Consider the following 15,224-nt stretch of genomic DNA (forward strand, 5'->3'; position numbering starts at 1 on the left):
GCACCATGAGAGATAGTTAGCTAGCTAGCTAGCACCTGGGGCTAAAGCCAAACTGTGGCAGGGTTTTTATTTTCTGGACCTGGATTTGCCACCTCTAAACAGGAATTTGTCAAAACCAAACGCCTGGTCTGAGGTAGCAAACAGGTCCAGAAAGTAAAAACCCTGCCACAGTTTGGCTTTAGCCCCTTGTGTTAGCTAGCTAGCTCCCTAGCACGTAATCGAGCTAGCTAGGGCGCTCGCTAGCTAGCACCTGGGGCTGAAGCCACAAACTGTGGCAGGGTTTTTACTTTCTGGACTTGGATTTTTCACCTCTGAAGATTGCTTATCACCAAACATCCCGTTTTAAGCCGCCAAATTTGCGTCTTACCATTAGTGTGAGGCCAGGGATGCAGGGCCGTACTCCGGACAACAGCCGGATCCACTTTCCCCCCTGTGGAGTTGTCCACGTACTGCAGCCCCTGCTCCAAAGCGTTGTAACACTCCACACAGGCATCGCTCCCGTCCGCCCACTGCTTTTCTGCCATCCAACTTTGGAGCAGCGCCCCCTTGCGGGAATAGGCGGAATAGCCGTGGGGAAGGTGCAGCGATGCGAGGGACGAAATGGGCTGCGAGCACTGCTCCTGAAGTAGAACCATGACGGACGGCGAGGCGGGCGCCGCGTCCTGAGGCCGCTTGGCCCTGGGGTCGCCCATGGCCGGGTCCCGCCGGCAAAGGGCCAGCCTCCTCTCGGCGGCCCGACCCACCTCGGAGGAGCGTCCGTAAATATCCAGCTCGTCTTCCAGGAAGAGGCCCGTACCGTGGGCCAGCTGCCTGTTGACGATGGCGCTGAAGCCGCACATGCAGCGGTACTGATCCTCGCAGGTGGAATCGGGGATGTACACGCCCACGTCCGCCCCCTTGACGTTCATGTTGCAGGCGCAGATGCAGCAGCTGTCAAAGTTGCGGTCCTTGAAGACGTTGAGGACCGAGTCGGACAGGAGGAGAATGGCGTACAGGCTGTGGCTCTCGGGGAGGCAAGGGCGGGGTCGAGCCAGGGGTTCCACCGAGCTGAGAGGCAGGCCGGTGGAAGGGGTCGAAACGGGCGAGCTCAGCTCGGTGCCGTCTTGTTTCACCGATCCTTGGCCGGAGCTGGCGGGGTTCATGCCCCGCGGCGTGCGAGGGGTGCGCGGGGTGGGCACGGAGAAACGAGGCGTGGCCGGCGAGGGCAGGATGCCCACGGTGGTGCTCACGGAGGCCGTGGTGCCGCTCATCTGGTTGTAGTCCGGATCCGTCAGAGCGCTGACACTTGGGACATTTCTGAAAGATGGCGAAATATGTTCAAACACTGTTTCAGTACTTCTAAGATATAAACAAAACACAGAGAAATTTCAAACCCGATTGTGAGATCAAAATTAATGCCAGTTGATTTTTTTTTAACACAAAACAAATTAATGCCCAAATCGCACTGCATATACTTACATGCGCACATATATTCAAATACAAATATGGTTGTATCATTTAGTTCATTTCTAGAGTAATTTTATTGTAAAATGGTTGACGTAAGTCAATAACTTGTGTCTCAATTTTTAACTGTGTGCAGTGGACCATCATTTTATATGAATTCAGAGTTATTTGAAGTTAAAAAGATATACATACTAAACAGTTAAAAGAAGTCTGAAACTAAAATCTGATTTGTGCTGCGGTAATTTTCTGCCACTAGATGACATTAGTGTTTCATGTTGGACGGTGACAGGATCAGTACATTTTTCTTTTGAAATTCATGGCAATTGGTATTTGGAACATGAAGCAACTTGCGGACAAATTCATTTTTCACATTTATTACTGCTAAATTGTGTTACAGCGTTGCCCAACTTTGTGTGTAAAATAACAAAGCATGAACAACAATGTTTTGACATCAATTGTATTAAAATGTGTAATGCCTCTAATTTATTTGAGCAAAATCCATTTATTGACTTTGAAAGCTTTTTAATGACCCACGGAAAGCCTGAACTAATCGATTATCAAAATAATTGACAACTATTTTAGAAATCGAATAGCTTAACTTAGAATTGCCCAAATCCTCTGATTTCAACCTCTCAATAGTAATACACTTTAATGAAAAATAAAGTTGTATCGATTATTTGATGGGATAATCGACAGAATAATCGATTCTAAAAAATATTGTAGAGTGACAACCCTCGATTGTCTAAACTTCGTAATGACATATTACTCACGTGTATCCATCCTTGACAAAACTGCCGTTGTGGGCGTGCATGACAGCTGGGATGTGCTCCATTTTGGGCAGGAGCGTCCAGGACGGGCGGTAGTAGCACTGCTCGGGAATCTTGAGGGGTGCTAAAGTCTGACTAGGCAGGCAGGAAAGCGGCGCGAACATGGAGGAGACCACCTGTGTCTGGACAGCGAGGACACAAAGACACAAAGACTTGCGTCACAAGTGTTCCGGCCGAGATGGTCACAATAGTGGGAACTGACTGCATACGATTAGCTAGCATTAGCATATCTCAGCCACTGCGCAGCGCCTGCAGTCAATACAAACCAGGGGTGCTTAATTAGTAAGCTACAGGTATGAGCCAGACAACTGCAAGAGAGGATATGTGTGACGGAAGAAGAATTTTAAGTGGATTTAAATGAATTATTAAAGTCACATTGGTGTTCAAGCGACTAAAGTATTGGGGACACTTGGAATTAGTACACTTACAGGATTGGAGTTTCATTAGCTTCCCATTGAAATGAATGGAAATGCCATTAATTCTTTTGGGCCTTTTCTCCCCCCAAAAACAGCAAGAATCGTATTGTTATTTTAATGAGGGAAAATAGCACTCGATAATATTGTGGTTAATCAAATCCTTCAGTTTGGACAAAATTAAATAGAATCCCACTTTGGCCACCAGGGAGCAGTATGACACAGATTGATATACTGTTCCTGCATTATTATGAATCCCACTGGAGTTCTAGGCTCGTCATGCACAACCAATCACATTGTTTGCCCGACCTAGAACACTAGTGGGATTCATAATAACGCTTCATTCAGACATCTTTGCTCAGACCAATACGAGTTGTGTTGCCTGTCTAAATGTTGCTGCACTGTGTGCTGCTGTTGCTAAAGAGATGCTAATTAGCATTAGGCTAAAATGTTGTTTAGTTCAATTGGGAATTGCCAATAAACAGCTTGAAGCCTCCTTTTGGATGAATTGTTCTCTAATTACTTGTCAAACTACTACTTTCTCATTTGCCAGGGCTTTGCCGCCATCTTATGACATCATAGAGTAAAGACAAATAGGCATTCATGAATTTGTAAATGGTGTCTCACTACACCATTTATTGATTGGCGTTACTTGTCCTAACCTTGAAGTCTTCTTGCCAGGGACTTGCCATGTCGTCCTCAAGCTCCATCCTGAATTCCGGCAGCTGGCCGGAGGTGGCCGGCAGGAAGTGTTCGGGCGCTCCGCTGGGTGCGGGGGGCTCCTGGCTGGGCGTGTCGCGGTACGTCATGATGGGAGAGAAGGCCGGGTGTTGCTCCAGGGACGGTGGCGTGGGGAACATACGTTGCAGGTCTGCTACTGCTGAGGTGGAGAAAGAATGGATTTATTATGGCGTTATGATTTGGGAGCGGGATGTATGACCGGGAACTCACTTGATGGATAAGGGACTGTCGCTCTTCCTTCTTTACTCAGAGGACGATCGTCTGGGGGTACTGTGACTTTGGTTGAGTGCTGGTTGGGGTAAACCGTCTACAAATTAGTACACATCAGATTAGAGGATCGGGCCAGTATAGTTGATCAAGAACAGGAATGTATAATCCGTTAGGAGGGACTAATAAATTATAGTAGTAGTAATACAAATGTTATTATAATATTTAAGCCATTTTCACAGAATATAGCTAAGTTTCATCATTTTTCTTCTTTTTTCTAAAGAAGAAAAAAAAGTTTCATCATTTTTAACAAATCTGTTTAGAACTGTGGGTAAATGAGATTTTTTTTCAACATGGCCCTGGTTGATCTCTTCTGCTCTACTGCCACCTGCTGGCTGTTTGTGTAATAACTACCATTTCTTCGACCATTCTCTGCAGTTGAGAGGCTGCATCAAAGCCTTCTGTGTGCTCTAGCATAAAAAAAATAACATTTAAAAAAACGTATAAATACGTCGTTGGGACACTTAAAATCTTTAAAACAGAATGTATTTATACGTTTTTGGGAGCAAATGAGTTAATAGTATGTTTCACATACATTAATTGGTGTCAAGGAAGTATGGTGAAGGGTTGTTATGGAAGTTACAAAAAATATTTGTCTTGCTGAGGGTCTTTTTTAAGGGGGGGATTTTTTGTTAAAAATTATGGTTTTGGAATCTCTATCACATTTGAAACTGCCATTTACGTCTATAAACGTCAAATGTTCATTTTGACGGTGCTAGCGATGAATTATTAATGGCGACAATTTTATTTATTTTTATTTTTGTTGGGGGTGCGGGGGTCAACTTTTTCCACCATTCATGGTAGGGCTCGTGCATATTTACTGCATTATATAATAATTTGTATTTGATGGTTATATATTAATTATTGCAGTGTAACCAGCTAGTATGATTTTCCAGTATTTTGAAATAAATAGTTTTATTTCCTAATTCAATGAATTTGATTGACGGAGACATCCTATCTAATTGATTAGAGCAAAAGTTGCTATTTGAGGAAATGCGACATGATTGTTATGAATGTCGAATTGTTGCAAACAAACGGGAGCTTGGAAGCCTCACCCCAAGCTCCTCCTCATCTTCATCAAATATGTTGTCCAGATCCGAGATATTGACCACCAGGTCTTTTTCTCGGGTCAGAGACGGATTGGCTTTGGCGGCTGCATCGTCCTGACTGGATTCATCTGAAGGAAAACACAAACAACTTAAGGCCTAATGACTTCTAAATGACCCAAAAAAAAAATTGGTTATGATGTTGAATCGCAGGTCGCACCTGATTTGGGAGCAGGGTTGAAAATGGACATCGCGTCTTTCCCATCTGGCAGGTTGCCATTGCTGGTGATTTCTTCACTCTGTTGGGCGAATGGGAAGAATTAGTCAAGAGATTCAGCTTTTAATGGATATTAAGGGATGACATTGAAAGCCTGTAGAGGCTAATGGCGGTCGATCCACTTTCAATATCAGCGCCCCGTGTTTCCCTCACCTTGGCTCTCTTGCTGGATTCCCGCCCTTGACTCTTTAATCTCTTGGAAGCGGAGAAGGTGTACTCGATGTCGCCTTCCTTGAATTCGTAGGGGTCTTCCCCGGGCTCGCGCAGCGCCTCCACGCCCGGCTGCTGGAGCAGGCCCAGCGTTTGGACGTGGTCCCGCATTCTCTCGTCTGAGATTTTAAATCTCTTGTGCGTCTGCGTGTAAAGCCTGCGAGAGACATTTGCAATCTATTACACCCAAAAAAAGATATTAAAATAAAAGCTCGCAAGCACTTTCAATACGATAAACGGTTCCGTCAGTGCCATGCAGACCTCGGATGCTGCATCACACAACGGCCTAAATGACATTTACATGAACACCGAGGGCTCGATTAATTTGTAAATCTGCAATATATCTGCGCAGGGGTGGGCTAGACCAAGCTTTGGTATTTTCGCAGATACGTGCAACTTGGTGCACAGCCGATTTCATTTGCCACCAATCACGGCGGCTCTTCTCATTTATACTCAACACAAATATAAATGCAACACTTCCGTTTTTGCTCCCATTTTTTACGAGATAAACCCAAAGATCAAAAACTTCTTCTACATACACAATATCACAATTTCTCTAAAAAAAAAAAAATCCACAAAGCAGTCTAAATGTGGGATAGTGAGCACTTCTCCTTTGCCGAGAAAATCCATCCCACCTCACAGGTGTGCCATATCAAGATGCTGATTAGACACCATGATTAGTGCACAGGTGTGCCTTAGACTACACGCAATAAAAGGCCACTCTGAAAGGTGCATTTTTTATGGGAGGGAAGGGGGGGGGCTGTTGAAATTTGACTAGTTTTCTGTGACGCCACCCTCATGAAAACTAATACTGAAACAAACTAAAACTAAACTAAATCTAAGCATTAAAAAAAAAAAAACTAAAACTAATAAAAACGAACATAACCACGCAAAAAAATAATTAAAACTAACTGAATGTAAATAGCAAAACGAAATAAAAACTAACTAAAATGAAAATTCCAAAACTATAATAAGCCAAATTTCCCCAGCTCCCCTAACGGTCATCCTGTGCCCCAATCAAATTCAAACCAAAATCACGTTGCACTACCTGCGCCAACAGTTAGATATGGTTCCAGGAGGTCTAACGTTCAGTCTACTTTCAGCCAGCAGATTATCAGGAAAATCAAGATATGACCGTTTTTACGCAGTCCATTTCACCCCAAAATGGATGCCCAATTGCCGACTCAGTTTGTTGACCTGCTGCGCACGATATCTCCCCTACCTCTTCAACGCATCTCCCTCAGGTACCGCCTCCGTCTTCCCCTCCTCTAGTTTATCAGCCGAGATTTCCGGAGGTCTGAAGTCCATCTTATCGGTCCTGGGGGTCCGGAAACCTCGCCACCAGCCGGCGCCGTTCTCCCTCTTCTCCCTCTGCTTCAGCGAGGTCGCAAGGTACACTGCCGTCTCACTGGTCAGCACCCCCCCCATGCCCGCCGCCGCCGCCGCCTCCTGACATACGTGCATGTCCAGCGGCCCTTCCGGTACCTCCGGGTCTTGCACCCGGGGATGCGGGCTAAGCGTGGGCGGGAGCGGCGACATGGGCGACAAGAGAAGTGACTCCGGAGCTTTCCTGCCGTTGGAGAGCGGTTTGGGATACTTGCAGCTCGCCAGGGTGGCTAAAGGCTCCATGGGTGGCTCCAGTGCTACCAGACCGCCGAGCTGGGGCCCCCCAGGTGGGTCCTGCTCCAGTGAGGTCTCCTGGCTGATGGATAAACGGTGGTGAAAGGGGATCATGGCCAGTCTCTTGGATTGTTTGTCAGCTTTTTCCGTCTTGTCGCTGGTCTTGTGTTTGGGCGTGGAAGACGCGTATAATGATGAGCCGGAGGACGGATTGGCACCGATCTGGGGGTTGGAGATGCTTGTGGCAGTTGTCAACTTCTGCTGCTTCAGTCTGAAATAGAAACAAGACATTTCCATGATATTTTTAGATGAACAAAGTTACTGTAACGCCGTCAACGAACAGCTTGAGAGCGGCTCGTCGGTACCTGGAGCAGCTGCACGGCGCTCGCGCTCCGACGTCATTGAAGTCCCACGTGGCGACTCCGTTTGGCACTTCCTTCTTCGGCGTCACGTCAGCCGGCTGCTTTTGTCTGCCAACAACAAACAAACGTGCCCGGTCGGGTCCAATCCTCCACATTAAGGAAGCACGACGGTCTGACGAGGCTTACGTGTGCTGAGGCTGGCTGAGGTAGCACTCGCGCCAGGCCTGATGGACCACCTGGCATGTCAGCTTCTTCCCAGAATGCTTTGGGCTAAGACTGCTGACCCCCAGACTGCTGTCTGGCGTTGGGACACTCGAGGCTGACGTCACGAATCCACTGTCCGCTGGACAGATAAGAAATGTTTATCATACTTAAGCTCTCTATAAAAAAATAAAAAAAATAAAAATAAAATTTTAAAAAAAGAGAGCAATGATGATGACATGTCAAATCGGTAAAATTACTGAATGAACAATACTGAGCTCTCCAGGAAAAAAATAAAATAAAATACTTAAGCTCTCTATAAATGAACTGCTGAAATTGATTTTTGACGTGTAAAGCCGTCAATGGCACAGAACGTAAAAAGTCAAAAGTATGGTTTTCAAATGATGGATCCCTGAAAAACAACTTAACTACAGTAACTTTACTTCCCACCATTGGCTCAACTCTCCCCCACGGACGTTAACACTTCATGCACAAATGGCGTTTGCGTGTAGCGGTTACCCGAGCAGGGCTGCTCCGGCGATGTCGGCGGCGTGAGTGGCACGCTGCAGTGGTTCTGCTCTCTGGCGAGGCCCTGAGCTGCAGGAGCAGGTGGAGGTGGCTCCGCCGGCAGCTGGCCGTGAGCAATCAGCACAAAAGCAGCTGGGTAGGTCATCCTTACGCCGCCTGGAGAGAGCAAAAAAAAAAGGGCATAATGAGGCTGCTGCGGCCTCTCGCCGACACGTTTGGGCCTTGTTTATTGCCATTTTTAGTTAACTACTAAACCTACCCAATGGATGTGGACAAAATCTCAAACTACATTTTCATTAGCTAGCTAACTAGCTCCACTCTAAAAACAGTTGGGTCAAAAATAACCCTATTGAATTCGGGCAAGAATGGACTGACCCAACTCTTTGAGTTATTTAACCCAAAAAGTTGGGTCAAATTAAATTAATAACCCACAAAGCAACCTAATTACAGTATATGGGTTTATTTGTGGGTTAATCATATGACCCAACGTTTTGGATTGATCAATTGACCCAAAAAATCGGGTCAGTCGGAAGATGGATGGATGTTTTTATAGTGTACTGTACACTGTAACTGCTGGGTCAAGAACAACCCAATTTGGGTCAAAATGTGGATGATCTGTTAACTTGGGTCAATTTGACCCAACGTTCTGAATTGTTTTGTACCCAGTTTTTGAGTTATTTTGTAGAAAATAACCCAAAGTCGGGTCAAATTGACCCAAGTTAGTGGGTCGGTCCAATTTTTGACCCAACTATTTTTAGCCTGTAAGTAGCTCGCTAACGTTATTTTCTTTTTCCCCCTTCATACACTATATCAGTTGTTTTTTTTAACACCAAGGTGTTTATAATACAATTGACTAAAGCATATATAATGCATAATGTAATTATTGTACTCGAAATTGGGATATAAAATTGCCATATTAAGTAAGGTTGCCTCTGGTTACCAATTTGTGAGATTTCATGTGACATGTTTCCGCTATTGTACCAATTGCCGCTCAAATGGAATGGAAAGATTTCCCCATTTAGAAGTGTCTGGTATGCGTTGCCGTTTTGATTAGAATGATGCCAAAGCCACCCTGAGGGACCGCACAGATTAGACAAAACTCCCAGGAGCTTAGGATTCATCTTCCCAATTTGAACTTCCTGTCGTCTCTTTCATCCTCTTCCCCCTCCGCGTCATTTGCTCTTTTTTTCCCCACCAGGCTAAGAGGCTGTGAAGGTGCTTTTCAAGATCGGCAAATAGCTCAAATGAAAGCGAGAGAGAGAGAGAGAGAAGCGGTGGCTAATTTATGGGATGCCGTTTGCCGGTGTTTGCTTGAGCGGAACAAAGTCACTGTGGCCCAAATGTGTGATTTCAGCAGGATTCCAGCATTTGACGCTGGCTTTTGGAGACGACACGAGGGAAGTTGCGGCGTACCGACGACCACCTCCACCGCTACGTGAGCGTTGCGATCATCGGCCGGCTCCTCGCTCTCCTCGCCGCTTCCCTCCTTCCGCCGCAGTACCATCGGGTAGAAGTAGCTCCACTCCTCCATCAGCTTGCGTGCTGCCGGGTCGCTCATTTTGTAGGCCTGACCCGTCAGAGTACCGCTCAGACCGTATGGGCTCAGGATCACTGCAAAAAGGTAAATATTGAAATAGTGGAGTCAGACCAATGAAGTGACAATTATTTGTGTTATGCAGATTAATTGCAAATGGATTCTTTTGTCTCATCACACATTGGATGCAATTACAAAGTCTTAAAAGGATCAAATTCTTCAGGATGACATTTGCACTTTTTCTTTGAGGTTTTCAAACAAAATATGGCACTGCACCATAAAATTTAAAAATTTGGGAAAAATTAAAGCTACAAATTGAAGACATTTTGAAACGGATTCAAGATCTGTGGTCACTGAATATCTGGACAAAAGTTTTGGGACGTACGCCACCAGGTAGTATAAATAAAATAAAACATACTTCTTTGTTTTTTTCAACTCCCGATTGATAAGTTGATGAAACAAAATGGGTCCACTTATCTTCAATAATTGAAAACAATCCAATACTAAATGTGTCTAAAGGTGTGTTTCCAATTTTCCATCCACCTATTTTGATTTGAATTTTAAAGAATTGTGAGAAGAAGAAAAACGATAGAAATCAGAAAAATTGCTTAAAACTCGCTTTGTGTGTTTGGACTTCAATAGTTACCTCACGATTAATCACAAATTTTATATCTGTTCTAAATGTACAATAAAAAAATGCTAGGTTTTCATACTCTTGTTAACAAAAGTGGAAAAACATGTAAACTAATATAAATAGTTCAAATGAATTTTTGACGTCTATAGCCGTCAATGGCAGTGAATGAAAAAAATATTGAAGTAAATCATTTTTTTTTAAATTAAATTTGAGTTCATGAAAGCTGAATTTTTGACCGCTTTTTGGCCACTTTGCTTTCATTCAATTCAAGTCCATGTGTCTTTATTATTAAAATTAAGTTACAACAAGACTGGAGGAATGAAAAAAAAGACAAATAAGTGGAATTTTCATGAAACTAACACTTGTCAATTTTGCCAATTTTTGGTGAAAAAAAAAACATGGAATAGTTTGGGATAATACAAATTCATTTCACCTGTAAAGTTCTAGTGCATTTTATAGTCATCCTGAAATTGCACCTGGAAGTGGAATATCCCTGTCACTTGCGCAATGTACATGTTGCCCCGCCTCCTTGTCCTGTGCATTACCTTGTATTGACATGACGGAGGAGTGCGCAAGGCGGATGTGCTGTTCCGTGATGTGGTACGCTGGCTGGTGCTGGGCGATCTCCACGCTGGTGCACACGTTGCTCTCCCCGTGCAGGAAGAAGGAGAAGGAACACGATAGGTGCTCGCTAGGGGAGACAAAAGATCACACCAGTTTCTTTCATGGTGGGCGACATTTTCATGTGGACGTCTTCAAATCATTTGCAATTAGAGGACAGCGTGAAAAGGTGTGTCACAAAAGATATATTTCAACCCCACATTACGAGTTCCCCCTTCAGTGCGCGCCTGCTCACAATGCTCTGAGCATCTGACAGTTCCTGGCCGAGAAGAACCTCGACGTGCCTTAAATCATACAATTAGCTCTTTTGAATTTTTTTAAAAATATGGTTGACTAATTGAGAATCAATTCACCAGTTCGCTACCTAATCAACCCCAAAACAAAGCCGGTAAATAATCTATTCTACAACGTGGCCATTTGACCTCTTCAAAGAGCTCGTGGGCCGTCCGTCCAGCCGCTCGCATCCATCATCGTCCTCGCACGGCCATCTTATTGCAGGTATGAATCCTCATTTGTTTTATGACTGATTGTTCGCACGGCGTGTTTATCTCTTTATTACACCGCCTCGGACCGTCCATCATGTTATACTTATTTATTTTTAATCACAGACGAGTAATAATTTGGGACTTATTGCAATCTACATAGCGGCGGGTGGCCTGCGCGCCATTAACCGCCACCGAGGCTTCTGTGATGTATATTTTTAATCTATAAAGCTCCTTATAACCTTGGTTATATACATCAAGATGACAATAAAGTCAGCAGGTAGCGCGATCTCCTTGTGATTACCCTGCTGCCCGTGCAATATCTCCGTTGGCCCCCAAGGCACTGGACCTCCATTGGTCCAATAATGGGTCATCATATTCAATAAAAAGAAAAAAGCCGGTTCTGCCTTTAATGGGCCGAGCTGAAGGGTCAGTCGTTAAATACTGTACTAAAATGGCCTCCAGATGGCGCTGGGTGCACCCAAAGGGAAGGGAGGCCCAGACTGGATGTGAAGTTCTGGGGCAGAGAAACAAAAAAAGCATTGCAGGATTGCCCAACCTTTATTTTAACAACATCTAGATGGTATTTCTGACCAAATTTATTATTATTATCATCGTTATTATTATTTAATATTATCTACAGCATTTGGGTTTTTTTTCTTTATAAAGTAAGGATACTTCTACTTAGCGTGCAATGATTCATTGACTAATTGACTCATTATTAACTAACTATTATTAACTAATTAACTCAAATTAATTGATACACACACATATATATACAATTTATTTTTAGTTTATGTTATAAAACATAAAGAAAATAAAAAGAGCATCTATTTTGAAACAAATCTTCCGACAACGCCAGTCAAACTCAAGCTATGTTTATCTTTTAGATACACATCTTGCGAAAATTGCGACGTTGGCTCTCTTACACTGTTGGCACGGCAATAATAAAGGCACAATTAAACACAACATAAGCTACAATCATTGGTGTCAAACTTGTTTTCATTGCGGTCCGCATAACTACAGTTGTAACAGTGAATCCACAAACTGTAAACGCATCGTTCCCTGGTTACAACCTCTTAGCTATAGTAAGGGCACAAAAGGCAAAACAAATATACATTTTGTGTACAAATGTACAGATTTACTGTTACTAACATTAAAAAAATAAAAAATCTTAAATCTCAGTCTTTTTGCTTAATAATCGGTAAATAATTGTAGCAAGGCTTTAGCAGCAGTTTGGCACATATAAGTAGCGATGCAGCTTGATATATTCAAATACACCAAAAAATGTGAACTCTACCGAGCAAAACGCTTGCCGATGACGTCATCAGCAAGCGTCTGACCGGAGCTGCCATCCGTATGAACGATAGCTTGCCAAGCTAACTTGCGCCGCACCAGCTAGCTTGGCTAAAACACTGGTACCGAGCCGCTCCTCTAAATCACTTATCTCACCTCCATGACGGCGAATAAGCAACACTTCCGACAAGTATTGAAATAGGATGAGGAATAACTTGCATGACACAAAGCAGCGAGAAGAGATAACCATCGAAGATGAAGAAGCCATGCTAACCGCTAAGCTAATGTGAAATGCGGGGTAACGAAAGACCAGAATAAGCGCTAAAATGGTATAGAAACACACGTACGTACATGTCCTTTAGCAAAGGGCATTTTCCTGCACCGTAAGCTGGTGTGAGTATGTGGATACACAGCACTTCTTGCATCCTCTGGGACCCAGCATGTGTGTGTGTGTGTGTAAACAGTAGTAAACATGATGTGCGAATGGTACTCATAAATGAAGAGTGATCCTCACAGCTGAAGACTGAAGAGGAGCGTGCTGAATAAAGAGGGTGACGAGGAAAGACAGGAAGAAGGCCTTCATTTTAGATATAAAAAGAGAAAGAAGAACCCCCTTGGTGGGTGAAAAATTAAGCAAATGCACGAGATGAAGAGTAAAGCTGCAAGGCAGGCACACACCAAAAAAAAACATACAGTTTGAAATATAGAGTGAGAGCAAAGCCAGCCTGAGAGAAAGTGCTGCGAGTGAATAATTCAGAGATACACACACACGCACACACACACACTTGGCTGCAATTGCTTCACACATATCAATGAAATCAGACTTTTAGCAACTCAGCGTAACTTTCCGCTGAAAGAATTCAAGCAATGTCAAGCAGAATCTCCATCAGAACAGAACCGTGCTTTTATATCAATTGCTTTCGTTGAGCATCTCAGTCCAAACTACAGAAACAGGCTCAAATACTACAAACAACAACTCTATACCTCTGTGACAATATTGATCAAATTGGAACATTAGCATTTGCTGTTTTGGGAATACGTGGCTATCTTGGAGATTATGTGTCTGGATTATTAGCACATTCACGTCAATGTCCTAATCTGCTGTCATTCATCAATATCATATATTATTACATTTATAAATTCATATATTTATTATACAGTATATTTAACTTTTTATCTCGAACATATGCAACATTTAATTAAATAAAAAAATATAACTTGTTTTATAATTTAGTTTTTTCATGACTTTTTCTTTAAAAAAATAAATAAATTTTTTGTCTATTTGTCTCCCAATTTTTATTTTTTTCCCTGAAATCAATGCATCACTGTTATTGCAAGATTTAATCTCAAAAATCTTTTTTTGTTCATCTTTTAAACATGGAAGTTTTTCTCAAATCTATAATTTTTTTCTGTGATTGTCTCAAAAAAATACTTCTTTCATGGAAAATGACTTTTAATCAAAATAATATGACTTCAAGTCTCAGGGAAAAAAAATGTTTTGTGCATCTTTGTTGTCGCAAGATTACCATTTTAATCTTGAATTTATTATTTATTTATTTTTCCCATGTAGAAAGTATGGAACTTTTTCTCAAAATTATACAACTTTTTTTCAGTTAATTTCTCAAAAAGATATTTCTTTCATGAAAAAATATTTAGCCTAAAAAAACAATGTTTAGGTATATTATTTTCATAAGATTTTTAACTTTACTCTTTTTCCTTCAAGAATATGCAACTTTAAAGATTTTTTTTTTCTGGGAAATGTCACTTTTTTAAATTAAAAATATGCAACTTTATTCTCATAAAATTATGATTTTAATCTCATGCTGTATTTTTTTTTTCCCAGTGTAGCCTTAATACTCCTTCATACCAGTCATTGTCTACCATCCTTTCTGTCTGTTCATCTATCAAGCTATTTCAGTTCTCGTGTTGGACTTCTCATTAGCAGTTGTACCTAATAAAGTGGCCATTGTGCACATACGTATGATGAATTGCACGCGGGCATGAAGCGAGCTCCTTACTACGCTATGAATATGCAGATAAGATCGCTTCATGTTGTGAGTACAGTGAAAGTGACACATACACCAGTATTGGAACATCAACTGGCTGAGACCAATAAGAGAAAAGCTGAGCAGTTGACGTGGCAAACAGCGGGGGGGTGGTTCCTCCAGCGAGGTTCAGACATGTTTGACATGCATATCACATTAGCATGTAGCATTGTCGGATTAAAGAGGACAGAATGGAATACAAATAGTGCAATAAGAAGCACTAGTTGAAAGGCTACAGTGTGATGGATGCATTTCCACATGTAGAAGAATAACACACTTCTTTTACTACTACTACTATTACTGTTAGTTACTTACTAGGATGCTGTAAAATGAGTCATTTTTATGTAAAGCAAATAATATATGGCTGCGAGTATTGTTAAACTATATAGTCCACCATTTTGGGTTAAATATCTGTTGCTTCTAATATTGTTAGCGTGTCAATGACATTTTGCATTGTTTGTTAGCATTAAGCTAAGCGGACTTTTTCATAAGGCAAAAAGCTATGTTGTTTTGAATATACGCGTCTATTTTTTTTTTGTTTTGTTTAGTGTGACAGTAAACTTCAGCTTGGAGTGACATTAAACAGTTCCATGTCTCTTTCCAAATCAGTTTAATGATCATATCTCAAGTCAAAACACCGCTGTATGTGATTTTGTTTAAGTGGGGGAAATTGGATT

At 42.3% G+C, this 15,224-nt stretch overlaps 1 protein-coding gene across 4 annotated transcripts in view; it reads right to left on the reverse strand.

The window, feature by feature from the left end:
- LOC144063796 (mediator of RNA polymerase II transcription subunit 13-like) overlaps window positions 1–15,224 on the reverse strand; it is a 106,450-nt gene that overhangs the window by 13,085 nt on the left and 78,141 nt on the right. Inside the window, exons 6-18 of one of the 4 annotated variants that reach the window (XM_077585640.1) lie at window positions 10,649–10,794; window positions 9,349–9,546; window positions 7,927–8,091; window positions 7,393–7,549; window positions 7,210–7,314; window positions 6,447–7,115; window positions 5,168–5,381; window positions 4,958–5,036; window positions 4,747–4,868; window positions 3,635–3,731; window positions 3,346–3,563; window positions 2,214–2,392; window positions 368–1,296 (exon numbers count right to left, since the gene is read on the reverse strand). In XM_077585640.1, the coding sequence (XP_077441766.1) occupies window positions 368–1,296; window positions 2,214–2,392; window positions 3,346–3,563; window positions 3,635–3,731; window positions 4,747–4,868; window positions 4,958–5,036; window positions 5,168–5,381; window positions 6,447–7,115; window positions 7,210–7,314; window positions 7,393–7,549; window positions 7,927–8,091; window positions 9,349–9,546; window positions 10,649–10,794 (3,278 nt within the window). The remainder of the gene's footprint in view (window positions 1–367; window positions 1,297–2,213; window positions 2,393–3,345; window positions 3,564–3,634; window positions 3,732–4,746; window positions 4,869–4,957; window positions 5,037–5,167; window positions 5,382–6,446; window positions 7,116–7,209; window positions 7,315–7,392; window positions 7,550–7,926; window positions 8,092–9,348; window positions 9,547–10,648; window positions 10,795–15,224) is intronic. The other 3 variants (XM_077585643.1, XM_077585642.1, XM_077585641.1) reach the window with 3 other exon arrangements.

This window comes from Vanacampus margaritifer, chromosome 14 (assembly GCF_051991255.1).
Source record: "Vanacampus margaritifer isolate UIUO_Vmar chromosome 14, RoL_Vmar_1.0, whole genome shotgun sequence".
In the NCBI taxonomy this organism is placed as follows: domain Eukaryota; kingdom Metazoa; phylum Chordata; class Actinopteri; order Syngnathiformes; family Syngnathidae; genus Vanacampus; species Vanacampus margaritifer.